This window comes from Colobus angolensis, unplaced genomic scaffold (genome assembly GCF_000951035.1).
Source record: "Colobus angolensis palliatus isolate OR3802 unplaced genomic scaffold, Cang.pa_1.0 Scaffold63, whole genome shotgun sequence".
Lineage (NCBI taxonomy): Eukaryota > Metazoa > Chordata > Mammalia > Primates > Cercopithecidae > Colobus > Colobus angolensis.
Genome location: NW_012119932.1, coordinates 8,072,056 through 8,098,444, shown reverse-complemented (window position 1 = coordinate 8,098,444; position 26,389 = coordinate 8,072,056). Strand labels below are relative to the sequence as shown.

At 40.2% G+C, this 26,389-nt stretch overlaps 2 protein-coding genes across 3 annotated transcripts in view; one reads left to right on the top strand and one right to left on the bottom strand.

Moving 5' to 3' along the window:
• Positions 1 to 21,932, bottom strand: part of NSUN6 (NOP2/Sun domain family, member 6) — a 109,048-nt gene extending 87,116 nt beyond the window's left edge. Inside the window, exons 1-5 of one of the 2 annotated variants that reach the window (XM_011963867.1) lie at positions 21,897 to 21,932; positions 17,734 to 17,884; positions 14,059 to 14,388; positions 11,409 to 11,564; positions 8,182 to 8,261 (exon numbers count right to left, since the gene is read on the bottom strand). In XM_011963867.1, the coding sequence (XP_011819257.1) occupies positions 8,182 to 8,261; positions 11,409 to 11,564; positions 14,059 to 14,133 (311 nt within the window). In that variant the 5' untranslated portion in view covers positions 14,134 to 14,388; positions 17,734 to 17,884; positions 21,897 to 21,932. Of the gene's footprint in view, positions 1 to 8,181; positions 8,262 to 11,408; positions 11,565 to 14,058; positions 15,149 to 17,733; positions 17,885 to 21,896 lie in introns of those variants that run through there. The other variant, XM_011963866.1, reaches the window with a different exon arrangement.
• A 67-nt stretch (positions 21,933 to 21,999) lies between these two features.
• ARL5B (ADP-ribosylation factor-like 5B) overlaps positions 22,000 to 26,389 on the top strand; it is a 29,357-nt gene continuing 24,967 nt past the window's right edge. The window contains exon 1 of the mRNA XM_011963868.1: positions 22,000 to 22,351. Within this exon, the coding sequence (XP_011819258.1) occupies positions 22,303 to 22,351 (49 nt within the window). The 5' untranslated portion in view covers positions 22,000 to 22,302. The remainder of the gene's footprint in view (positions 22,352 to 26,389) is intronic.

Genomic DNA, 26,389 nt, shown 5'->3' with positions numbered 1-26,389 from the left:
TCCGTCTCAAAAAACAAAAACAAACAAAAAAGAAGGAATGCAGAAGGAAAAGATCAGTGAATGGAGTTCAAGAATGTGTTAACAGAAAAAAAAAATTACAGTAACAAGGCTTGAGACTGCGGTTCTTAGAAAGGCTTGCTTGACAGGTTGAGTCTTGGCTAGCTAAGCAGCTAGAAACGAATGAGAAACAGTTCCTAACGGTGACATAAAACCTTCCCTAATGATCATTGAGAGTGGCTCACAATTCCTAAACTCTGTACAAGAAAGGTACAAACGCATGTTTATTTGGAGCACCTGCTTTCCTTTCAGGAGTCTGGGATTTGGTACATGCTAGGCAGAGGGTGCCTATGGGACCAGCCCAATAAAACCCTTGGGCACCAAGTCTCTGATGAGCTTTTCTGCTAGACAACTATTTCACATGTCACAATTAGGTGCTGGAGGAATTAAGCACGTCCTATGGGACTTCACTGGGAGAGCTTGTGTCTGGTTTCTTCCAAACTTCGCCCCATGCCTCTTTTCCCTTGCTGGTTTTGCTTTTGTATGCTTTCATGTAATAAACCTTAGCCATTAGTGTGACTGTATGCTAGGTCCTGTGAGTCCTAGCCAATCACTGAACCTGAGGGCTGTCTTGGGAATCCCTGATGCAGGGAATATCTGTGCTAGAAACGCAGCACACAAAGTCCTGCTGTCTTCATAACAGAGAATACAGAAAATGTAAGAGAAAAATATTCAAAGAAATAATGGAAGACCTATAACTGAAAAGCTACACTGTGGCTCATCAAAAGCCGAGAGGAAACAGGCTGAGCGTGGTGGCTCACACGTGTAATCGCAGCGCTTTGGGAGGCCGAGGCGGGTGGATCACCTGAGTTCAGAAGTTCAAAGACCAGCCTGGCCAACATGGTGAAACTCCGTGTCTACTAAAAATACAAAAATCAGCCGGGTATGGTTGCTGGCACCTGTAATCCCAGCTACTCAGGAGGCTGAGGCAGGAGAATCACTTGAACCCGGGATGCGGAGGTTGCAGTGAGCCGATGTGTAACTGCACTCCAGCCTGGGTGACAGAGTGAGACTCTGTTTTTTGTTTTGTTTTGTTTTTAAAAAAAAAAAAAGGAGAAGAACTAAGAGGAAATAATCAAAATCACGCATTACACTGGCCAAATGTCTAAAGTTCAATAAGTAAGAATTCCACAGATCTCCAAGCAGAAGAGAAGGTACTGTTAGAAAGAGGAAAAGTTTTTGGTGGGCCTTAGATTTCTTCACAACAACATTTGATACCACAGGTTATAAAAACAATGTCTACAACGTTCCAAGGGAAACAAACACTAGGTGGCCTGGAACAACCAGACTCAGCCAACTTGTATAAACATAAAGGCAACAGGCAGACATTCTCAAGCAAGAAAGTACACAGTACATAAGAGGCACACTTCGGGAAAGGGCAGGGGGTGCGGGAGATCTGCTAAGTGACTATACTCACCAACAAAGACATTAATAAAGATAAAGAAATGAGAAATAAACTGTGCCATAAAGACTGAAAGCAAGCACTGCATCCATGTGAATGATACTTGGGAAATAACAATGTTATAAACCCTGACAATGTTTAAAAAAAAAAAAAAAGAAAGAAAGAAAGAAAAAGAAAAACTGGCTGGGCATGGTGGCTTGCGCTTGTAATTCCAGCACTTTGGGAGGCCGAGGAGGGTAGAACACTTGAGCTCAGTTCGAGACCAGCCTGGGCAACACAGAGACCCCATCTCAAAAACAAAACAAAACAAAACGAAAAACAGTAAATACAAACTAGCTGGTAGGAATTTTTGGGAAAATTTAACTCCAGGAACCTCCTCATTTCTTAAAATGAAAAGTCAAAAGAGACTTAATCAGCTGGGCACAGTGGCTCATGCCTGTAATCCCAGCACTTTGGGAGGTAGAGGCAGGCAGATCACAAGGTCAGGAGTTTGAGACCAGCCTGGCCAATATGGTGAAACCCCATCTCTACTAAAAATACAAAAATTAGTAGGGTGTGGTAGCACACGCCTGTAGTACCAGCTACTCGGGAAGCTGAGGCAGGAGAAGTGCTTGAACCTGGGAGGCGAAGGTTGCAACGAACCAAAGTCATATCACTGCACTCCAGCCTGGGCGACAGACCGAGAGTCCATCTCAAAAAAATAAAAATAATTTTAAAGATATATACTTAATAAAAAGCAGGAGTTTAAAAAAAAAAAGGAATTGACTTTTTGAGATGTAGTTTCAGTCTTGTCATCAAGGCTCGACTGCAATGCGCGATCTCGGCTCACTACAACCTCTGCCTCCTGGGTTTAAGCGAGTCCCCTTCCTCAGCCTCCCAAGTAGCTGGGATTATAGGCATGTGCCACCACACCCAGCTAATTTTTGCATTTTTAGTAGTGACAGGGTTTCACCATGTTTCTCAGGTTGGTCTCGAACTCCCGTCCTCAGGTGATCCACCCATCTCGGCCTCCCAAAATGCTGGGATTACAGGCGTGAGCCACCACGCCCAGCCTCTTTTTAGGAGTGAAAGGTAGGTATGTTAATTTATAATCCTAAATGATTTTTTCAAGCTTCCCTGCAATAGCTCACCATTTGTATTTTATACATTCACTCATGTTCTGATGAGTAGCCTAGATCACTACAAAGAACAGAATGAAAGGATGATTAAAGTCACGTAAAATTAAGTATTGAAAATAAAGTTAAATCATCCATATATGTTAGAGACCTAAAATGGCCAGTATTGGCATGAATGAAAGCATCAAAATCTCTCATATACTGCTGAAACATAAACTGGTAAAACTTAGTCGAGGGTAATCCGGTAATATGTCTCCAACTAAAATAAGCACAGACCTTCGAACTGGCTATTCTGTGTCATATCTGTGTTACATCTGTGTCATATCTGGTTATTCTGTGTTCATATCATAACACGATATATTTGTTCTGCAGACATGCTTACGCAAGTCCACAAATATTCACTCCAACACTTCTGGGAATTATGAAAAACAGGAAAAAACTAAATGTCTATCAATGGAGGACAGAAAATTTAAACTGAGCTAAATGATAAAGTATAGTTTATGTAGCCATTAAAAAGAACGAAAGTGTTATATAATCATAAGATGATATCCGTTATATATTTTTAAGTGAACACAAAAGCAAATTGCAGATTATAATCTTTTCTATTTTCTAAAAATGAGTACAATGACAGTACATGTGCATTCATATACGCAGATGTAAGCACAGAGACAGTCCAGAAAAAATCAAATTTGATGCTCACAGAAACAAAATTGGGAGATGGGACAGGAGATGTAATGGATGATTACTTTTATATTTATGTACAACTCTAGTTTTCACTTGCTTCTATAAAGAAAAACCTAACTGAAATATCTTTAGGAAAACTAAATAAAACTAAAAAATAAAGCAGAGGTGTTTAAGAAATGTTTAAGAATAAGAAATGGCCAAAGTTGGCCCAGTGAGGTAGCTCACGCCTGTAATCCACCACTTTGGGAGGCTGAGGCGGGTGGATCACCTGAGGTCATGAGTTCGAGAGCAGCCTGCCCAACATGGGGAAACCCCATCTCTACTAAAAATACAAAAAATTAGCTGGGTGTGGTGGCGGACACCTGTAATCTCAACTACTTGGGAGCATGAGGCAGGAGAATCACTTGAACCCGGGAGGCAGAGGTTGCAGTGAGCCAAGATCGTGCGACTGCACTCCAGCCTGGGCGACAGAGTGAGCCTCCATGTCAAAACAAAAAAACGAATAAGAAAGAACTAAGAGGAAATAATCAAAATCAAGCATTACACTGGCCAAATATCTAAAGTTCAGTAAGTAAGAATTCCACAGATCTCCAAGCAGAAGACAAGGTACTGTTAGAAAGAGGAAAAGTTTTTGGCGGGCCTTAGATTTCTTCACAATAACATTTGATACCACAGGTTATAAAAACAATGTCTACAAAGTTCTAAGGGAAACAAACACTAGGTGGCCTGGAACAACCAGACTCAGCCAACTTGTATAAACATAAAGGCAACAGGCAGACATTCTCAAGCAAGAAAGTAACACAGTACATAAGAGGCACCCTTCGGGAAAGGGCAGGGGGTGCGGGAGATCTGCTAAGTGACTGTACTCACCAACAAAGACATTAATAAAGATAAGAAATGAGAAATAAACTGTGACATAAGGACTGAAAGCAAGCACCGCATTCATGTGAATGATACTTGGGAAATAACAATGTTGTAAAGCTTGACAATGTTAAAACAAACAAACAAACAAACAAACAAAAAAACTGGCCAGGCATGGTGGGTGGCACTTGTAATCCTAGCGCTTTGGGAGGCTGAGGAGGGTGGATCACTTGAGCTCAGGAGTTCCAGACCAGCCTGGACAATATGGCGAGACCTCGTCTCAAAAAAAAAAAAAAAACAAAAACAGAGAAACAACAGTAAATACAAATTAGCTGGTAGGAATTTTAGGGAAAATTTAACTCCAGGAACCTCTTCATTTGTCATAATGGAAAGTTAAAGACACTTAATAGGCCGGGCACAGTGGCTCGTACCTGTAATCCCAGCACTTTGGGAGGGTGAGGCAGGCAGATCGCAAAGTCAGAAGTTTGAAACCAGCCTGGCAAATATGGTGAAACAGTCTCTACTAAAAACACAAAAATTAAGCCAGGTGTGGTGGCACGTGCCTATAGCCACAGCTACTCAGGAGGCTGAAGCAGGAGAATTGCTTGAACCTGGGAGGGTGAGGTTTCAGTGAACCAAGGTCACATCACTGCACTCCAGCCTGGGTGACAAACTGAGACTCCGTCTCAAAAAAAATAAAAACAAAAAAATTTTTTAAAAAGATACTTGCCGGGCATGATGGCTGAAGCCTGTAATCCCAGCACGTTGGGAGGCGGAGGCAGGCAGATCACCTGAGGTCAGGAGTTCAAGACCAGCCTGACCAACATGGAGAAACCCTATCTCTACTAAAAATATAAAATTAGCTTAGCATGGTGGCACATACCTGTAATCTCAGCTACTAAGGAGGCTGAGGCAGGAGAATCGCTTGAACCCAGGAGGCGGAGGTTGTGGTGAACTGAGATTGTGCCATTGCACTCCAGCCTGGGCAACAACAGTGAAACTCGACTCAAAAAAATAAATAAATAAATAATAAATAATAAAAAGATACTTAACAAAAATCAGGAGTTAAAAACACAAACAAAAAGGAATTGATTTATTCATTTTAGGAATGAAAGGTAGGTATGTGAATTTACAATCCTAAATAATTTTTTCAGGCTTCCCTGCAATAGCTCACCATTTGTATTTATACATTCACTCATGTTCTGATGAGTAGCCTAGATCACTACAAAGAACAGAATGAAAGGATGATTAAGGCCACATAAAAGTAAGTATTGAAAATAATTAAAGTTAAATCATCCAAATATTTTAAGGACCTAAAATAGCCCATATTGTCACGAATGCAAGCATCAAAATCTCTCATATACTGCTGAAACATTAACTGGTAAAACTTTGTAGAGAGTAATCTGATAATATGTCTCCAACTAAAAAAAGCATAGACCTTTGAACTGGTTATTCTGTGTCATATCCACTTTGTTATGCAGACATGCTTATGCAAGTCCACAAATACCCACTCCAACACTTATTATTATTATTATTACCAAGTAACAATGAAAAACAGGAAAAAACTAAATGTCTATCAATGGAGGATAGAAAAATTAAAACTGATAAAATGATAAAATAAACTATTACTAAACTATTAAACTATTATTAAAATGATAAAATAAACTGATAAAAATGATAAAATATACTGTTTATGCAGCCATTAAAAAGAATGAAAGTGTTATATAATTGTAGAACAATATCCATTATATATTTTTAAGTAAACACAAAAGCAAACTGCAGAACATTATAATCTTCTCTATTTTCTAAAAATGAGTACAAATGACTGTACATGTGCATTCATGTATGCAGATATAAGCATAGAGACGGTCTAGAAAAAATCAAATTTGATGCTCAGAGAAACAAAATTGAGAGGTGGGACAGGAGATGTAACAGATGATTACTTTTATATTTATGTACAACTCTAATTTTTACTTGCTTCTATAAAGAAAAACCTAATTGAACTCTCTCTTTAAGAAACTAAACAAAACTAAAGAATAAAGAAGAGGTGTTTAACAGAGTAAGAAATGTCCAAAGTTTGAAGCTAAATAAGTACAATTTTGCATCCTCATAAGGAGTGTAGTAACCTCCAAAGATCTGTGATTATGGTCTATTATACTAGCAACTAACTGGTCCAAAACTAACAGATGACAGAAATAAGAAGAGCAGTTTCCTGGTAGGGTAGCTGAGTACAAGAGATGTTTCTGGGATAATGGAAATGCTCTATCTTGACTGGAGTGTGTCTTGGCTGCACAGTTGTATATAGTTGTCAAAACTCAACAAACTATACATTTAAGATCTCTTCGTTTCACTGTATGTAAATTTCACCTTTAAAAAACTGAATAGAAGATGAAAAACTTTAAAAATTAAATTAAATAGAATGAGAAGCCTAAACAAATCAACTTTAATTGCAAAAATACATTCTTACAGTAAAAATAAAACGAAAATATTACACATAAAAATTTCCTTTTATTTCTCCCCTCTCTCCCAATCTAACTTCCTCAGAGTCAACCACTACTAAAAGCTGGGTATGTTACAGGTGCCAGACACTTTTTTTACATGTATATAAATATACATAAATGCATAGTTGTGTACTTTTTTTAATTGCAAAAAAAGTAATTATCCCAAGTATGGCAATTTGCTTTTGATATTTAACAACTGATCATAAACATCTTCTCTGATTGGTACGTATAATTCTCCCATATTAAAGGCCATATACTACCCCATTGCATGGACAAATCATAGTTTATTAAACCACTGCTCTATTGCTTACCACTCTCTTAAAGTTTTAACAAAAGCATTTCTGTATTTATCGTAACTCTTAGGAGTTTGAAAAGACTTTAGACCATAATTAGGAACTTTAAAATGCTCCATAGGAATAAAACTCCATTATAATCACTATACTATGAAAACTTATTTTTCCCTTTTTATTTTTTTATTTTTTTTGAGACAAGGTCCCGCTCTGTCTCCCAGGCTGGATTGCAGTGGCACAATCATGACTCACTGTAGCCTCCACCTCCCAGGCTCAAACAATCCTTCCACCTCAGCCTCCTGAATAGCTAGGACTACAGGTGCACACCACCTGTAGCTAATTTCTGTAATTTCTTTCAGTAGAGGTGGGGTTTTGCCATGTTGCCCAGACTGGTCTCCAATCCCTGGGGTCAAGGGATCTGCCTACCTCAGCCTCCCAAAGTGCTGGGATAACAGGCATAAGTAAGCCACTGGATCCAGCCTGAAAACCTATTTTCCAATTTTCAAACATATGCTTTCCAAATACATAAAAGAGCAGAACATAAATGGCACGTGGTAGTTTAACATAATTGTCGAATTATGAATAAAATTTTATAGGCTGGGCGAGATGGCTCACAGTGGTAATCCTAATACTTTGGGAGGCTGAGGTGGGAGGATTGTTTAAGGCTAGGAGTTCAATATCAGCCACATAGTGAGACTGTTTCTACAAAATAAAAAATAAATGAGCCAGGTGCAGTGGTGCACACCTGTAGTCCCAGCTACTCAGAAGCTGAGGTGGTATAATTGCCTGAGCCCACAAGTTCGAGCCTGCAATCATTGTGCCCCTGCACTCCAGCCTGGGTAACAGAGCAAGACACTGTCTCAAAAAATAAAATTTTACAAACATATCAGCTATGAAAGTAGAAAATAGGTTACTCTGTATTTTTGCTGCAGCTCAAAAAAAAAGTTTTAATTTAGCACTGAAAATTCATATGAAATACAAGTAAACAAATGAAATAAAACTTCACAGAAAGAGGAGGGGAAAAACATCACTGCACTGAATGGACCTAAAATACATTATTCTCAAGGTCCTTGGGCCCATTCCTAGTCTTTTTTTGTATTATTTTCCATGACAGAGTCTAAAGTCTGCATTTCTAAATTTTTGAATTCCTGTTATCTATAGAAAGTTGCTAACAATGGGGAAACTTAGTATTATCACCGAACAGTTAAAAAGCTCCCTGTGACAAACTTTTATTGAGAAGAATATAATTTAGAAATGAAGTTCTTACAAACCTGGGTCCAATAACAGGAATAAGTAAGACATCCTGAAGGTCTGGATGTTGAAGAATAGGAACACTTAATCCGTTAAACTGCTGTTAAAAATAAACATGATTATAAAGCAATTCATACATCCGAAACATTTCAACTTACGGAACTTTTCAGTATCATCATCTACCACAGCATGAAGCCCTAGTAGCTCTGGGGCACTTTCACTTTATTCCACGGGATACCGTAAAAATCCTAAAGATCTCAAAACAACAGTGTTTTCTCTATTTTAATTCTGAAGTATCCTGACTTCTTTATAAGACTCAATTTTGCTTACTATTTGGCATTATAAACACAAACTGTGGTTACCTTAAATGATTTACTTTAAAAACTTTTATTTAATATAGAATTACATATAGTATTTCTTTAAGAAAAATTTCTGAATAGGATGTTAAAGACTGAGATTACTATTAATAAATACTACCTAATATACACAATTAACACTGGCGTCCAAGTCAGTTTTGGTGAGGAAAAGAAATGTTTATGGTAGAGGTTCGGGATTTTCAGTATTCTCTATTATAAGGGAACCGGAAGACTGTCACACTGAAAGCAGGTACAGGTGCGGGAGCCGGCTCACACCAGCTCAGGAGAGTCACTGCATGCCTCTCTTTCCAATTCCATGGTCATGCGTGTAGCTACCAAGGAACCGGGTATTTATACCACAGAAATCAACAAACATTACTTTAGGACACATGAACTTTTCAACATGAAAGGAGAAAGAAAATCCACAGCCTAAAGTCTCCTCCAAGTACTCTTTCTTGCTAGAATCGGGTACTGCTTTACCATCAGTTTCCTGTCTAGTGCCTTTGACCCAAGTTTCCCTGTACAATGTTAACCTTCAAGGAAAGGGGCCCAAAGCTCAGAGTGACTGATCCTAGCCCATGGGATCTTGTATATCCAGACTAGAATACGATAATATCCAGGTTCTGGAAATCATTTGTTACGGAAAAAAATAATAAGGCTGGGTGCAGTGGCTCACACCTGTAATCCCAGCACTTTGGGAGGCCGAGGTGGGCAGATCATGGGTCAGGAGTTCGAGACCAGCCTGGCCAATATGGTGAAACCTCATCTCTACTAAAAATACAAAAATGTGGTGGGCGTCTGTAGTCCCAGCTACTTGGAAGGCTGAGGCATGAGAATCGTTTGAACACAGGAAGGAGAGGTTGCAGTGAGCCAAGATCGCACCACTGCACTACAGCCTGGGCAACAGAGTGAGACTCCTTCTCAGAAAAAAAAAAAAAGTCTGGATCTGAGTTATGGATACTTCCAGCGGGCCTCAGAACAGTTTCCTTTTTGTTAGCTGAAAACATATGCATGACTATGGAAAAGTAATGATTTTAGTTGCTTAGGGCAACTACTTATGTTTTATGCCTGTGATTACTCTCAATAAGATTATCACTATCAATAAAAATCAGATTAATTTTTTTAAAGTCTTATTTAATTATTACACTAAGGTTTGGTGTCATACACTGAGATGCCATAGCTGCTGCTTCTTCTGACATGGTCGTCTATTTACAACTTGGTAGTTATAGAATTGCTCTTAAGGAGAGTATGACAAAGAATCCATAAATGTAATAGAGAGATTTTTTAAAAGGGGATAAGTGACTCAGTGATAATTTTCTGAAGTTTCCCAAATAACTAAACACAGCTTGTGATTTACAAATGGAAACCCTTTAATGATGGTTGCCTCTTGCGTTTAGTTCAGATACAAATCAGGCAGAAATGAGTCTGCTGACACCCACCAGTTACATGTTACAAGTCACCGAATAACTACAATATGCAATTTCTGTGGTACCTCTCAGCATCTATTTTTCCACATCCTACATTTCTTCTGAGGTACATTTCAGTGTACAGTGTAAGAAACATATAAGGCAAAGCTTTAAAAAGCAAAAAAGTATATACAAGGTAACTCAAAAAAATATAAACAAGATAACTCAAATACTTTTCTGCTTAGAAGTCATAAATGCCCTTTTTTTTTTTTTTTTTTTTTTTGAGACAGAGTCTCGCTCTGTCGCCCAGGCTGGAGTGCAGTGGCCGGATCTCAGCTCACTGCAAGCTCCGCCTCCCGGGTTTACGCCATTCTCCTGCCTCAGCCTCCAGAGTAACTGGGACTACAGGCGCCCGCCGACTCGCCCGGCTAGTTTTTTGTATTTTTTTTAGTAGAGACGGGGTTTCACCATGTTAGCCAGGATAGTCTGTCTCGATCTCCTGACCTCGTGATCCGCCCGTCTCGGCCTCCCAAAGTGCTGGGATTACAGGCTTGAGCCACCGCGCCCGGCCATAAATGCCATTTTATAATACTGTTTTCATCTGTAAGAGGAATATTTTGCCAAAACTATTTTATTGGTTGGATGAAAAAAAGTCTCATGCTGTTTTACATTGAAAATAGATTCAGATTAATTATCTTGTTGTAATTTCCTGGTTTTATGAAACATAAGGCGCTCAGCATTTTTTTTTTTTTTTTTGAGACAGAGTCTCATTCCATCACCCAGGGTGGAGTGCAGTCATGCAATGTTGGCTCACTGCAACCTCCACCTCCTGGGTTCAAGGGATTCTCATGCCTCAGCCTCCTGAGGAGCTGGGATCATAAGCATGCGCCATCATGCCCGATTAATTTTTTTGTATTTTTAGTAGAGACAGGGTTTCGCCATGCCGGCCAAGCTGGTCCCAAAGTCCTGGCCTCATTTGATCCACCCACTTCAGCCTCCCAAAGTGCTAGGATTACAGGCATGAGCCACCACGCCTGGCCCAACATCTATTTTTTATGTCAATTAACAATATAATCTCACAGGTACTTAGTATGTACCTCCTTATCTCTGGGCTTATCTCAGCTATACCATCTGTCTTCCTGGTCATTATATGCTGCTTATTACAAAGCCACAGGTTTTTAAGGTTAGACTGGACTTCTTCACATATATTTTAATGATGAAGCTACTAAGGCCCAGTTTAATGCAGCCCAGAGGGGTTTAAGAGCTATTTAGTCACCAAAAATGAATAAATTTAGAATCAGAAGTACTAGGTTCAAGTTCTAGCATTACCACCTAGGATAATTTTGAAGAATTTACCATTCATGATCCTCAATCTCCTTATCTATAAAATTGGAAGTGTATTATATCATTCGTAAGATTTTAATGGAGAACATGGCAGACTGCAAAAATGCAATTATGTACAAATGACAGAAAATTTCCACAAACCTTCTGAAGTTCATCAAGTAACAGATTTTTCACATGTTGTACTGAGGCTAAATGTGTATTCACTCTGACAGTTGTGAATGAAGGAGGATGTGACAGGTGCTTTAACAAAGTTTCAAACTTCCTTTCTGCTTCCTGTTTACCTAAAGCCGTCACAATCTAAAAAGAAGAAATTAATGTTTAAATTTCCTGAGGATTAAAAATAGTCAGCAGAACATGCCTATATATTAATTCCATCTAATGAAACATTGCTTAGCAATTGTTCAGCTCCATTCTATTTTGCTGTATTGTTTATATGTTAATAGCACTAAGGAAATAGTAATACTTCACGGGGTTCTTGGGCTTAAACGTGGTAATAAACATCTAAGAAAACGCCTGAAATAAAGGGCTTAGAAAAACATTGCCTAAACTTCAAAGCATTATGCACATTTTCCAAATATTAATATCTGCTACATTTACTCACATAAATTCAAAAATTCAGTCTATTTATAATGCATTACCATTACAGTATCTCTGTAGAGCTAACATTTTATCCAATGTTAAATAATTAACATCCATAAATAAATAAATAACATCCATAGCTAGATGTTAGCGAACTACAAACTGGGTGGTATCCTTTTAAAACACCAATATTTAAAGAGTAAGTAACATTGATATAGTCACTGTCATACAAAGATTCCCCTAGGACATCAGCTTTTTAATACGGTATTATTAAATGTAACAAATATATATTGTCCAAAAAAGATGAGTAGCAAAGACACTTGTCAGATATGACAGTATAAAGACTCAAACAACAATATTCCCTTGTAATTAACCGAACCTTTTCAAATAACATATTTTTTTTTTCCTATTTGACTAAACCCTGCTTTAGAGAATCTTCACAAACCACTTGTCAGCCTACTCATCCACTAGCCTTAAAAGTATTCATACTTTCTCAAGGTTTAGTCTTATCAAAGCTGAACTTTCAGCCTGGGCAACATGGTGAAACCCCATCTCTACAAACAATACAAATATTATTAGCCAGAGTGGTGGCCCCTGTTTGAGGTCCCAGCTACTCGGGAGGCTGAGGTGACAGGATCACTTGAGTCCCAGAGGTCGAAGCAGCAGTGAGCTGTCATCACGTCACTGCACTCCAGCCTGGGCAACAGAGCAAGATCCTGTCTCAAAAAAAAAAAAGGCATAAAACTTAATATTCCTTTTCCTTCAATACTTTTCACAAAGGCATAGCTTTCCATTTTGTAAAACCATACCATTGATGAGGCTCTGAGGCAGAAGGAATGTCAAAAGAAAGATGTTTGGATATTCTTTATAAAACAATGTTCTCCATTTTAAAATCTGCTGAAAAAAATTGTAGAATGCCCCTACTTCTCTTAATATGTGCCTTATATTTTAAGTCCCTTGAAGTCAACAGAATATATTTTATCTTTCCATACAGTCTAGTCTCTCAACATAATCTTTGGAAATGAAACATAGAAATCAAATCTAAAAGGCATGGCTTCAATAACATATTCAAAAATGGGCAACATTTAAGTGGTGTTAACCTGACTAAAAAAAACTAAGGATTTCAAAAAAAAATTGCTTAGAGGCAACGTGGTAAAGTGGAAGAGAGGACAGGCTTTGCAATCAGAGACAATCAACATTTACTGAGGACTTCCGTGGCAGGCACCGCCAATAGCAAACAAAATTAACATTTTTTGAAGACTTACATGCCAAAACAATGTTAGTTGTTTTCATTTACGTTTAATATCCTAAAACAACCTGGTAAAATATTTTTAATTTGACTAAAAAATTAAAGATTTAGAAAAAACAAAGTTGCTCAAAGGCAGCATGGTAAAGTGGAATAGACAACAGGCTTTGCAATCAAAGACAATCAACATTTAGTGAGGACTTTAGCAAACAAAATTAACATTTTTTGAGGACTTACATGCCAAAACAATGCTACTTGTATTTACTTACGTTTAAGATCCTAACACAACCTGGTAAGATATTTTTAACCATTCTCAATTTTTCACAGAAGAGAAAAATCGAGGTTAAGCCACGTAAAGTAATTTACAAGGCACTAGAATGCAAATCAAGTGCCTGAGATTCATAAAGCTGTACCGTTGTTCATTACACCTGAACTCTTTCCCTCCAGATTTCAATAGTTACTTGATAGCCGTGTCAACTTGGGTCAGTTACACAATTCCTTTAACAGTCAGTTTTCTTATCTATTAAAATAGGAACAAACCTCTAGGATTGTGAAGAGTAAAGATGCAAATAACCTAACACAACTGTTGACATTTAAGAGGCACTCAAAATATTACAGAATCCTTTTCACCTGAGAGCCAAAGCGAGCGCTCTTTTAAAATTCGACTTGAGTTCTTGAAGACACGGACTTTTTCTTGTTCATCCTTGTAACCCTTTGTGTCATACTTGACAGGCACATGCGTTTTTCCCCTTCTTTTCCACTCCTAAATGTTAAAACATATACCTTATTTACTTTGAATCTCAGTAAGCTTTAATACCTGTAGAAACATACTGGTATTTTTACACTTGACAAGTAGTAAGAAACGATGGCTGTCAAGATTTCCCTTTACACTTTTTTCTATTTCTCTAGAGTGTGTGAATATTTGAGTTTTTGCAAAATATCATCTAACATCTTTACCTGACCTACCTCCTTATTCATAAAGCCTTCCTTAAGATAGTTTTCAACCTCGGGTCTCAAAGATATCTTAGGGAAAATAGACATTTTTCCTGTTGTTTAGTTCTCCACCAAAAGAAATGCTGGAAAACGGTGTTTTCTTTCCGAATTAATAGAGACGAGTGTCTTGACACCAGATGCTCCGGAAAATCTTGCCGATCACGCTGAGTTAATTTCAGAAATGCAGAGGTACACGCTTTCTCAAGCCTAGCCGATTAGAAGGGGCTGCCTGGCTTCCACCGCACCTCATTGAGGTAATGTTTTCTCGTGGAGATGCTCACGGAAATCACTGAGCCAATGCCGCTCACGTTGCAAAGAACCAAAAAAAGAAAAAAATGCTTAATAACTGAATCTGTGATGAAACGGAAGCAGATCAGTAGGCCAGGCTGACAGCAGCTCGCTCGCATTATCTTTTCTATCCATTTCCAAACACGCGCCCCTATTTCTCGGCGGAAAGTCGCTTCCGGCTTACGTCACGTCCGGCGCCTGCGGTCCACCCCTCCCTTTCCGGTACCCCAATCCGCAGGCCCAAGTTTCCCCAACGCTACGACACGCCACGCCACGCCACGCCACGCCCCCGGAGGTTCCTAACTCCCCGTGAGGCGCTTTCACCTGCCTCGGGTTAAGTAGGCAGTGGCCGCTGGCGGAATGGACAAGTATATTTAGTTCCTGGTACCGAAGGGCTGGGTGCCAGGGGCAATGGGGAACTGTCAAATGGTGTGGGTTGAGTGAAGATGTTGCTGCCTGAAAAAAGGCAGGGCCCAGTTGCTGTCCTGCCGGATGTCCTCCAATTAAAGGATGAGACCAGAATTTGGGCGCATCACCACCGTTTGATTTCATGAAATGATTTTACCTTTCTCAGGCATACAGATCTGACCTCAGTTGTGAAGTTTATATATAGAGTTCATATTTTTGAAAGTTAGGTTAATGGTGTGTTAATAGCCAATGCTCAGGTAAACCTTAAAATCCACAGATAGTGTTTACAGTTAGTTATAAGGCTAACTGCTACTTGTATCATAGTTGACATATTCTTTAGAGCTTGAGAGATCTTTGCCATGATTTTTTTTTCTTTTTTTTTTTTTTTTGGTCATAAGCAGACAGGGATATAGATTCAGAGAAGGAGGATACCTAACAAAACTCACTGAATCATTTTATAATTGTACAGGAAAGTAAAAATAATTCTATCACCTTGACAGGTTTTTTGCAGCACACCATGCTAATTTACACATAACTATAGGAAAGGGTTTTTTTTTTTGTTTCTCTTTAATTTTCACACCGAATTATACACACAGACACACACACAGAACAGGTACTTTCTATGACACACCAACTCTACCAGAAAGAGTAGAAAATAATGTGTGACCATTATACCATGCAACAACCTGCAACGTGTTTATCATTTTCTCTTTTTTTTTTTTTTTTTGGAGACAGAGTCTCTGTCGCCCAGGCTGGAGTGGAATGGTGGGATCTTGACTGACTGCAACCTCCACCTCTTGGTTCAAGAGATTCTCCTGCCTCGGCCTCCAGAGTAGCTAAAATTACAGGCATGTGCCACCAGGCCCAGCTAATTTTTGTATTTTTAGTAAAGACAGGGTTTCACCATGCTGACCAGGCTGGTCTCAAACTCCTGATTCAGGTGATCTGACTGCCTAGCCTCCCATGGGATTATAGGCGTGAGCCACCACACCCAGCCTATTTTCTCTGTTTTTAAAGAGTAAATCAGGGTTCCCAGGGTTGAAACGACTCTCCATGGTCTCAAATAAAAAGCCAGGATAAAGACTAGTAATTTGGCTTCTAGAGCCAATACCTTGTCTTTGACCATCGCATATTTCTGCAATAAATCCGTGAGATTCTTTCATGGCTAAAACATCTGAAAGTGATAAATGTCTAAATCAGACATTTCCAAAGGAATTTCTGTAGCCTCAATTTCATGGTGACCATAGCACCACTAATGGCCAGAAATTACTTCACTAGTGCCACACACGGACAGTATTGAGGACGTTTAGACTTTTTTGTTTGTTTGAGATGGAGTCATTCTTTCGCCCAGGCTGGAGTGCAGTGGTGCTATCTCAGCTCACTGCAACCTCCGCCTCCCAGGTTCAAGTGATTCTCCTGCCTCAGCCTCCCCAGTGGGATTATAGGTACCCACCACCATGCCTGGCTAATTTTTGTATTTTTAGTAGAGATGAGGTTTCACCATGTTGCTCAGGTTGGTCTCGAACTCCTGAGCTCAAAGTGATCCACCCACTTTGGCCTCCCAAAGTGCTAAGATTACAGGCATGAGCCACCACACCGGGCCATTTAGACTATTCTTGACTAGATGTTATTGTAATGACAGTTAATGTTGATGAAGATATCTCTTGGTATCCTAAGGCTGGATCCAAGAAAAGTATATTACAAATCAGAGGTTGGCATAGTCGAGATGTGCTATGTAAGCAGTGGAAAACAACTCCATGAATAATACACTCATATAAGATTTATTTAGGCTACAAGTTCTTGGTATGGGTGATATGGCTCCCTAGGGTGTGGGGAACTCAGTGGGGACTGAAATAATCTTTGATACAATCTCACTCTTAATTTTTAGTTTGTGGAACTCCAAAGCTTAACCTTACCAAAACAATCATTCCTGAGCATTTAATTTTGTGGTAGGGGTATGGGAGAATTAATGGGAAAAAATGTCTAGAAAGGCTCTTTAGGAGGATGATAATTTTAAAAGGTTGATAAAACACTGATTTAGGTGATCACTTCCCTCAAGTCACCCAGGCTGGAATGCAATGGCATGATCTCGGCTCACTGCAACCTCCGCTTCCTGGGTTCAAGCGATTCTCCTGCGTCAGCCTCCTGAGTAGCTGGTATCACAGGTGCCCGCCACGACGCCCAGGTAGACAGTAACTAATTTCTATGTAGACCTCCCTTTTTCTGTTCTTCCAGGTTGCCTTTTTATTTCTTCTATGACAGGCATGCCTCTTTTTACTTGTCAAAATGTTATTTCAGATTGATCCTGGAAGAAAGGTCTTATTTCTGACTCTGGCTATCTCCATTCAAGGAAACTTCTTTCCTTCCGAATTTCAACCCTGCATGGTTCTATGAAAATAATATGACACCTGTAGTCACCCATTCACCCATAAATCCAAACCTGTATCAGTACAGCAGCTCCAGTCTAAACTTCTCAAATTTATTTGGCATTTGAGACACAATAAATTAGGGCCTACAATATCTGGAAAGTGGCCTGGTGCAGTGGCTCACGCTTGTAATCCCAACACTTTGCGAGGCTGAGGCGGGTAGATCACAAGGTCAGAAGTTCAAGACCAGCCTGATCAATATGTAAAACCCCATCTCTACTAAAAATACAAAAATTAGCTGGGCATGGTGGCACGTGCCTGTAGTTCCAGCTACTCGGGAGGCTGAGCCAGGAGAACTGCTTGAACCTGGGAGGCAGAGGTTGCAGTGAGCCAAGATTGTAGCACTGCACTTCAGCCTGGGCAAGACTGTCTCAAAAAAAAAAAAAAAAAAACCAAAAAAAAAGTATGGAAGGTAAAGGGAAGAATAAATATGATTTAGTTTAGAATACTGCCAGGATTAAACAAACAAAAAACCAATCTTGGATTGGTTCATCTTTATTTCTAGAAATAATACTATATACCTTACCGAGAGCTTCCCATTTTTCTTGCCGTGCTCATGGAACACTGGAAATTAGCACCATAATTTGCTTTGGGGAACACGTCTCTGAAAACCCAGCAGTCCAACTGTTGCCAGACTTAAATCCCTGGCTACCTTATCTTGCACATATCCTTCCCACCTAAGTAAGGAACAAACAACGTAGATTCTTGCAAAGAAAATGGTATTAATGTATGACTGAAGTTTAGCAAGGTTCTTGGGCAGTCTATATCTTTGCAGTGGTTAAGAATTTGACCTCTGGTGTTAAGCTACTAGGGTGCAGATTCCAGTTCTTGCAACCTCAGGCAAAGTATTAAAGTTCTTTGCACTTCAATTTCTTCATCTGTGAAATACAAATAATAGCTCCTGCTTCATAATTTTACTATAAACCAAACAAATTAGGTAGAGTGCTTTAAACAGTGCTAGAACAAAGTCCTCTGTAAATGTTAGATAGTATCATCATACAAGTATTATCATACATGTACTGAAGGAATGGCTATAGGATAGTGAAGTCATTTGTGAGGAAAGAACTAAAGTGACCCAAATTCTAACATGTCAAGAGAGTTTTTTATCTAAGGGAGGAGTGAAGATTTCAGGTGTTTAGGAAATGTAAGAGGGTCTACCCGAGGGAATGGAACTGTAGTAAAGAGGGGCAAAGCTGTTTCCAGAGAACAGAGGACCAGAAACTTCAAGAAATTGACTCAGCTTCAAAAGCCAAAAACCTACTGTAAATGGGTAATTTATAAGCCACCATGACTGCCACTGAGCAGCCAAGCCCCTCAATGACTACATGTGTTGATGATGGAAGCTTTGAAGTACCTGTTGGAAAGAGCATTTATCAAATGTAGGAAGGCTGGTCACATTGAGCCCTAAACTACAGAAGAGAGGTCAATTCTCATTGATTGAATAAGACCAAAGTCACAGACCTATGGCTATTTTGATCCAGTAGATGTTTTGAAACTCAGGATATTATGGCTTCTCTTTGTAAACATAAAGCAACTTTGTCAGAAACTTGTCAACATACTTTTCGAAATGACAGGAGCGAGACGTGAATTTCTTTTATATTACTTACAGCATCAAAAAATTGTTGGTCTCTCAATAGATATTTATGAAAGGAGATCATATTGATTTCAGACCATGTGGCAGGGAGAATTTTCTGACAGGAAATGTATCAGTCACACCTAGTCTGGAGACTGATCAACTAAACTAAAATCACAATGGGCATTACCTTAAAGGTTGAGAAAAGCTAAAAAATGGTGCCAGCACTTTGGGAGGCTGAGGCAGGTGGATCATGAGGTCAGAGTTCAAGCCTGACCAACATGGTGAAACCCCATCTCTACTAAAAATACAAAACTTAACCGGGCATGGTGGTGTGTGCCTGTAATCCCAGCTACTCAGGAGACTGAGGCAGGAGAATCGCTTGAACCTGGCAGGCAGAGGTTGTAGTGAGCTGAGATCACGCCACTGCACTCCAGGCTAGGGGACAGAGTGAGATTCCATTTAAAAAAAGTAATGGACAAATTGATCAGAGTTGTATGAGTAATAAATTGAATTCAATTACAGCTACACCTAGCTCTTCCAAGTATTATCTGTAGTTTATAATAGTTCCTTTTAAAAACATACTATAGTTTTCTTTTTTAAATTCCCGAGTTGTTTGACGTTTTTCTTCCTTGAACTCTTTAAAATATTTTGTTGAACTGGACAGAGATTTTACTGGGATTCCAATTTAATTAAAGGAAGTTATTTCCAATGAACACTTAATTAGTTATAATCCTTTTTTTTTTTTTTTTCTTGGTTCAGACAGGGTCTCACTCTGTCACCAAGGCTGGAGTCCAGAGGCACGATCTTAGCCCACTGCAATCTTGACCTCCTTGGCTCAAATGAGCCTCTTGCTTCAGCCACCCCATTAGTTGGGACTACACATGTGTACCACCACATCCAGCTAATTTTTGTATTGTTTGTAGAGACAGGATTTCCCCATGTTGTCCAGGTTGATCTAAAATTCCTGGACTCAAGCAGTCCACCTGCCTTGGCCTCCCAAAGTGCTAGCATCACAGGCATACGCCACCGCGCCTGTCCTACAAAATGTAATTGAACGTATTTTTTCTAATAGATCAACAGGTACATCAGTATGATTTCTGTTTAGGTAATACACAACTATATTCTGTTAATCAATCATAATACTTTTGATAATTGTGGCTAGTTTTCTTTCCCTTCAGTTTGTAAAAATTTTAGATTTCCAAATCAGTAAATAAAACTTTTAAATATGAAAAAACATTTTTAAAATATTAGAACAGTCTCATTGTCAGGTAAATTGTTCATAAGAACGGTGTTAAAAGTAAGTTAAAAGTAAATTTTAACAAATTGAAAACTTCAACACTAAAGTTTTCTGAAATTTCAAAGAAGCAAAACCAATAAAAATATCGAGAGCCATGTTCAAATAAATACATTCATTCCACTTAGTTAAAAGTAGTAGGATAATTCTGTCTCTAAAATATCATAAAAATGTTTAAGAAATCTATAGTTTTTTTACTTCAAATCTCTGCATTTTCTCTTTTTTGTATTTTTTTTAGACGGAGTCTTGCTCTGTCACCAGCCTGGAGTGCAGTGGTGTGATCTCGGCTCACTGCAACCTCTGCCTCCGGGGTTCAAGCAATTCTCCTGCCTCAGCCTCCCGAGTAGCTGGGATTACAGGCATGCGCCACCACACCCGGCTAATTTTTGCGTTTTAAGTAGAGAGGGTTTCACCATGCTGGCCAGGATGGTCTCTATATCTTCACCTCGTGATCCATCCGCCTTGGCCTCACAAAGTGCTGGGATTACAAGCGTGAGCCATGGCGCCCGGCCAAATGTCTGCACTTGCATACCAAAATGCTTTCTTTTCAGAAATGATTTCTTAGAAATCCGAAAGTCAGGAAAAAAAAAAGCAGAATGTGGTTTACATCCATGTCTAACAAGAAGCTGAAGAAGCTGTCACAGAATCTAAAGTTTGTTTTGTGATAATGAAGCTAGGACTAAAAATGTCCTTTTAAGCCGTTACTTACACAAACACAAAAATTATTCACATTTATGGTTCAACTGATAGTCATGAAAGTTACGTTTGCATAGGCTCAGTATATTATTTTTCCTCTACATAGGAGGATGAAACTTGCCTTTACTGTCGGAACGTTGGAGCATATTATCCTGTATCTAAGTCTTAAACAGTCTTTGTAGCACTGGGAGGACGTAAGTCATACATTCTCCTTGTACAAGTTAACTCAACAGTTTGGCATGTTAAAAGTCCACGTTGCCAAGGTTAAAATCCAACCATCTGACTGAAGTCATAGTCTTTTAAGGTTGCTCCTCCGTCAAATGGTTTCAAGGACATTCAGTTTCGTTTCATTCCAGGCCGTGAAGCTTTTCTTTTCAATGCTAGAACCTAACCATGGAAAGAGGAATTGAAAACAATTACATAGCGAATTGGCTTATGCGTGGATTTCGATTTGGGATCCACGAACATACTTAATGCTTGGCAAAATGGGAAGGGGCACTATGTGTTATTATTATGTGTTATTATTAATCACATAACTGAACTCTGTGGCTACAGGCCTTCCATGGCTCGTCTCCCAATCAATTCTTTTCAGAATTAAGAATCACGACAGGGGCCAGGCGCGGTGGCTCAACGCCTGTAATCCCACCACTTTGGGAAGTCGAGGCAGGAAGATTGCTTGAGCCCAGGAGATTGAGACTCCCTGGGCAACACAGCCCGACCTCGTCTGCAACCAGTCAGTCAATCAATGAGTACATAAATGAATAAGCGAATTAATGAATACGTGAATGAATAGATGAATAAATGAATGAAAAAGAATCACGGCAGAACTCCTAACCCCTAGCACGCCTGCCTAGAGGAACAGGAAGAAGTCAAGAAAGAAACACTCTTCACTTCTGAGTTTTCTAAAGGCAGCAAACGGCGGCTGCTCAATTAGAGAACCTATGGTCTTTTCTCGCTTTAGAGGTCAGGTCCGCAGCTGCTAGCAGCAGAGAGACTCAAATCAAAGGGGAGTCCCACAAACGCTTTGAAGGCTGACATCAGAGGGAGCACACACCGAGGGAAACGCCCCACCTCCCTGTGATACCGCAAATTCCCAGTCGCCGGCAGTTTGGGGTTCTCCCACCGGAAGTGAAACCGAAGAAAACGCCACGTCGAAGGCGTGGGTTGCCGAAAGCGCGCCGACGTCACGCGCCTAGCTTCCGGCGATGGGTGGTCCTGGGATCGGGAGGGGAGGCGGGGTGGAGGCGGGGCTTGGGGCTGAGAGAGGCTGTGGTGGGTGGGTAGGTGGGTTCAGACCGAGGGGACTACGGGTCGGCGTTGGGCTCAGTGGGCTCGAAACAAAGGGCTATCCGGTGGGGACTCGCCGCGGCGCTTTCTGACGGGTCAGGTCGAGGCTTCTCGGCCTAGCAGTGCCCTCGCTGCGCGATCTCAGGCGGGTTCTCCTCGGCTCCCCGCAGCCCGCGCCGCCGTAGGGGGCCCGGCGCAGCGGCACCTGCTGCCGAGGGACCCCGCGGACCGCCCCGGTGCTCATGATGGGGCTGATCTTCGCCAAACTGTGGAGCCTCTTCTGTAACCAAGGTGAGAAGGATAGAGCTGCGAGGCAGCTCGAATCCGAGGCGGAGGGTCCGGCCGCCGATGGGGACACCGGAGGCAGGGGACAGAGCGTTCGGAGAAGCGGAGGAGGAAGGGACTGAGGCCAGGGGGCGGGCAGAAACTCTGTGTTTTAGACCTGGAGGACGTACAGGAGAGACCTGACGTGTGGGAGAAACAGGGAGGCAGAAGAGAAGGCATTTGGTGTCCCACAATCCAAACTGAGACTGTTTGGATATTGGCGAAGTGAAGCGGGATACAGCTAATGATGCCCGGAGGCGTATGGAGGGCCTTTCCCGTCGTTATTGAAGCCTGCTTGTATCTATGTGTAGCCCCAGGATAAGTGTCCGGCCAGAAACCTAAAACTTTTTTTAAAAAATATTGTTGGTGCTTTGTTTTCCCGCCCTGCCCTTTGAGCCTTAAGCCAGTGCACTTTCACTCTGATTTCTTCCCCTTTCTTCTAGGACTTGGGAATGAGTTGTCTTATTCAGATACACGAGTTTTCCAGCATCTTCATTCTAAACTTTTTTTTTTTAAGGCATTCAGAAACTAAATGCTTTTCTGTTTTGTGTAAGACGTTACGTGTGCGTAATTAGTCTAGAACAGGTAATGAGACACCTGGAAGTGGCAGGTCCAAAGGGCCGAGAAGTTGCAAAACCTGTTCTGAGTCAGAATGAGATGTGATGTCTTTTGAAGAGAGAACACCCAGACCAAAAAAGGGGCCGACGATAAGTTAAAGTTTTAGACGTCCTTTAAACAGAATGGTTCCTTAGTGATCGAAAGTAGTTTTGAAAATCAACTCGTTTCGTTTTACATTTAAGAGCCAAGCATAATTAATAAGCCAGTTTTATTTCCTTTTATGTTGGTACCAATTTGTTACTGCTGATGTAGGTATCTAATCTTTTTCTGGATTTAAGAAGTTGTGGAGGTGATGGAATGGCTTTAGTTGACTTGTTCTGTAGATTGGTAAGAACACTGAAATAGTCTTTTTCAAGGTTATAAATATAGATTCAGGCACCCACATGTGTATATGTATATGCCTGTATCCAGTAGCCACAGATAATACTACTTATCAAATGATTTCAAAGTGAGCAGAGCTTCACACTTTGTGGGTATTATCCATACATTTAACATAGTTTTATTTATTTATTTATTTATTGAGACAGAGTCTCTCTCTGTCGCCCAGGCTTCAGTGCAGTGGTGCGATCTCAGCTCACTGCAACCTCTGCATCCTGGGTTCAAGCGATTCTCGTGCCTCAGCCTCCCGAGAAACTGGGATTACAGGTGCCCACCACCACACCCGGCCTATTTTTGTATCTTTAGTAGAGACAGGGTTTCGCCATGTAGGCCAGGCTGGTCTTGAACTTCTGACCTCAGGTGATTTACCCGCCTCGACCTCCCAAAGTGCTGGAATTACAGGTGTGAGCTACCGCGGCCGGCTGTAAAGCAGCATTTTAAGACATGCTTAAAGGTATAAAGATAAATACAAAAGTCACCAGTTTTCTCTTTCCCCTGAGCTGGACTATTGAAACATTACCGCAGTTGTTGGTTTTCCCTATATATCCTTTCCCATTTTCCTTTCGCCCTTTCTGTTACATGGCTGCGCTCATTTTTCGTTGGAGGCGTCCTTACTCAGACTAGAGGGAATAAAAGATGTAAGGGGAAAATTTAGAAGATGATGAAAGACATTCAATGGCTCCCTTTATAATCACATAATTGTTCAGGCCTCCTAAATCTCCATTTCTACTTAGAATTTTTCTTTTCCTCTAACTTTCCTGTTGGAAAATTTGGAACCAGTGGTTATTCTGTTATTTTATTCTTATTCATACAGCCATAGGCCAATCTTCAGCGTTTAACATAGGAGATACAAAGTTAAAGAAGAAAGATATCGTACTTCCTGGCAAAGTACTGAAACATCAATAAACGAGACAAACATGAAAAAAAAAATGCAGTGTGGTAAATTATTTAACAGATATGTGTAAAAATATAACGTTGGCTGCAGCATAAGGTATACTTGGACTGTAATGTAAAGATGAGTAGGAATTTGGGTAGCATGCTAGACAGACCGAGTAGAAGGGACATGTTATTCTAGGCAGAAGGACTAATATGCAAAAGGGAGAGGAATGAGCTAGTTTGGTACTTTTAGGGAAGCTGAAAATAGTTGAGCTTGGCTGTGTGTTAGTTTGCTTGCGAGGAGTGAAGAGGAGATGAAATCGGAAAGACAGCCAGGAGAACCTTATCACAGAGGGCCTCCAGTGTTAACTAGGACATAAACTATCTAGAGCAAGGAATGGGACTCATTGAAGAGTTTAATCCACAGATGTCTCTTAGCCTATATTTTTGTTTTCTGAGTCAACAAATTTAACTACCAATCTCAGCATTTTCCATTTTTGTCACTATATGTATCTATTCCAGTGGAATTAGATGTATTAGAATAACAGACTGAAAGCCCCACCTCACACCAACTAAATCAGAATGGGGTGAGGTGGCCTGGGCATCAGTGCCAAGGTAAATCGAATGTGCAGCCAGTGTTAAGAACTACTGATCTTACTTTATGTACTCCTTTCCCTTGTCTTTCTTCCAGTATTTCCACATTCTCATCTTTTTTTTTTTCCTGTAGCATTTTAGAGTCTCATGCATCTTATAAATGAGATACCTTTCTGTGAATAGGTATACTAAAGCATATATTGTCTAAGTAAAGCAATCTAAAAGTACATTAATTCCTGCAATTTTGTCTTGTTTAAACTAGAAGACTGTTTACTTTGACAGTTATTATTCAAGGAAATAATTTCAGAATCTGAATATCTTTGCAAACATTTTCTGTATCAATGTAGTTCTATGAAATACATATGTGTGTATGATAGCTCACCTCTAAAGTTTTGCATTATTTTTTAAATTTGTTTTGAACTTTCGTAGGCATAGTCTTTTTCTCTCAGTGTTACGACTGTACAAACCTGTCATCAGTTATTTCTTTTTTTGTTACTTGTTTGTTTTTAACTGAGATGGAGTCTCGCTCTGTCGCCCAGGCTGGAGTTAAGTGGTGCCATCTCGGCCCACTGCAACCTCCACCTCCCGGGTTCAAGCAATTCTCCTGCCTCAGCCTCCTGAGTAGTTGGGATTACAGGTGCACGCCCCCACTCCGGCTAATTTTTGTATTTTTAGTGGAGATGGGGTTTCACCATGTTTTTCAGGCTGGTCTTGAACTCCTGACCTCGGGTAATCCGCCTGCCTTGGCCTCCCAAAGTGCTGGGATTATAGACATGAGCCACTATTCCTGGCCCAGTTATGTCTTTAAATTTTATTGATTGATTGATTGATTGATTTTTGAGATGGAGCCTCACTCTGTCCCCCAGACTGGAGTACAGTGGTGTGATCTCAGCTCACTACCACCTCTGCCTCCCGAGTTCAAGCAATTCTCCTGCCTCAGCCTTGGGAGTAGGTAGAATTACAGGGACCTGCCACCATGCCTGGCTAATTTTGGTATTTTTAGTAGAGACAGGTTTCGCCATGTTGGCCAGACTGGCCTTGAACTGCTGACCTCAGGTGATGTGCTCGCCTCGGCCTCCCAAAGTGCTGGGATTACAGGCGTGAGCCACTGCACCTACCCAGTTATTTCTAATGTTACCCAGAATTAAGAACAAATGAAATACAGTTTTAATTGTAGTTCATTTTCAGAACTATGTAACAGTAACATCTTAATTTCATAATTTAATCATTTCTTTCAAATCCATGAATTTCATGTTATTTTGAATACTGGTTGCCAACTATGTATGATTGTTGTCCTTTACTTCCGACTACTAAGATCTCAGATCTTGTGGCTCACATTTCTTCCTTTAGCTTATTCTGCCTTAATGCTGGACTTTAACCCAGTTTCAATCACACCAAACTTAAACTTATCTGTCTGCATCCTGTCTTCCAGACCTTTTTTTTTTTTTTTTTTTTTGAGATGGAGTCTTGCTCTGTCACCAGGCTGGAGTGCAGTGGCACGATCTTGTATTTTTAGTAGAGACAGGGTTTCGCCATGTT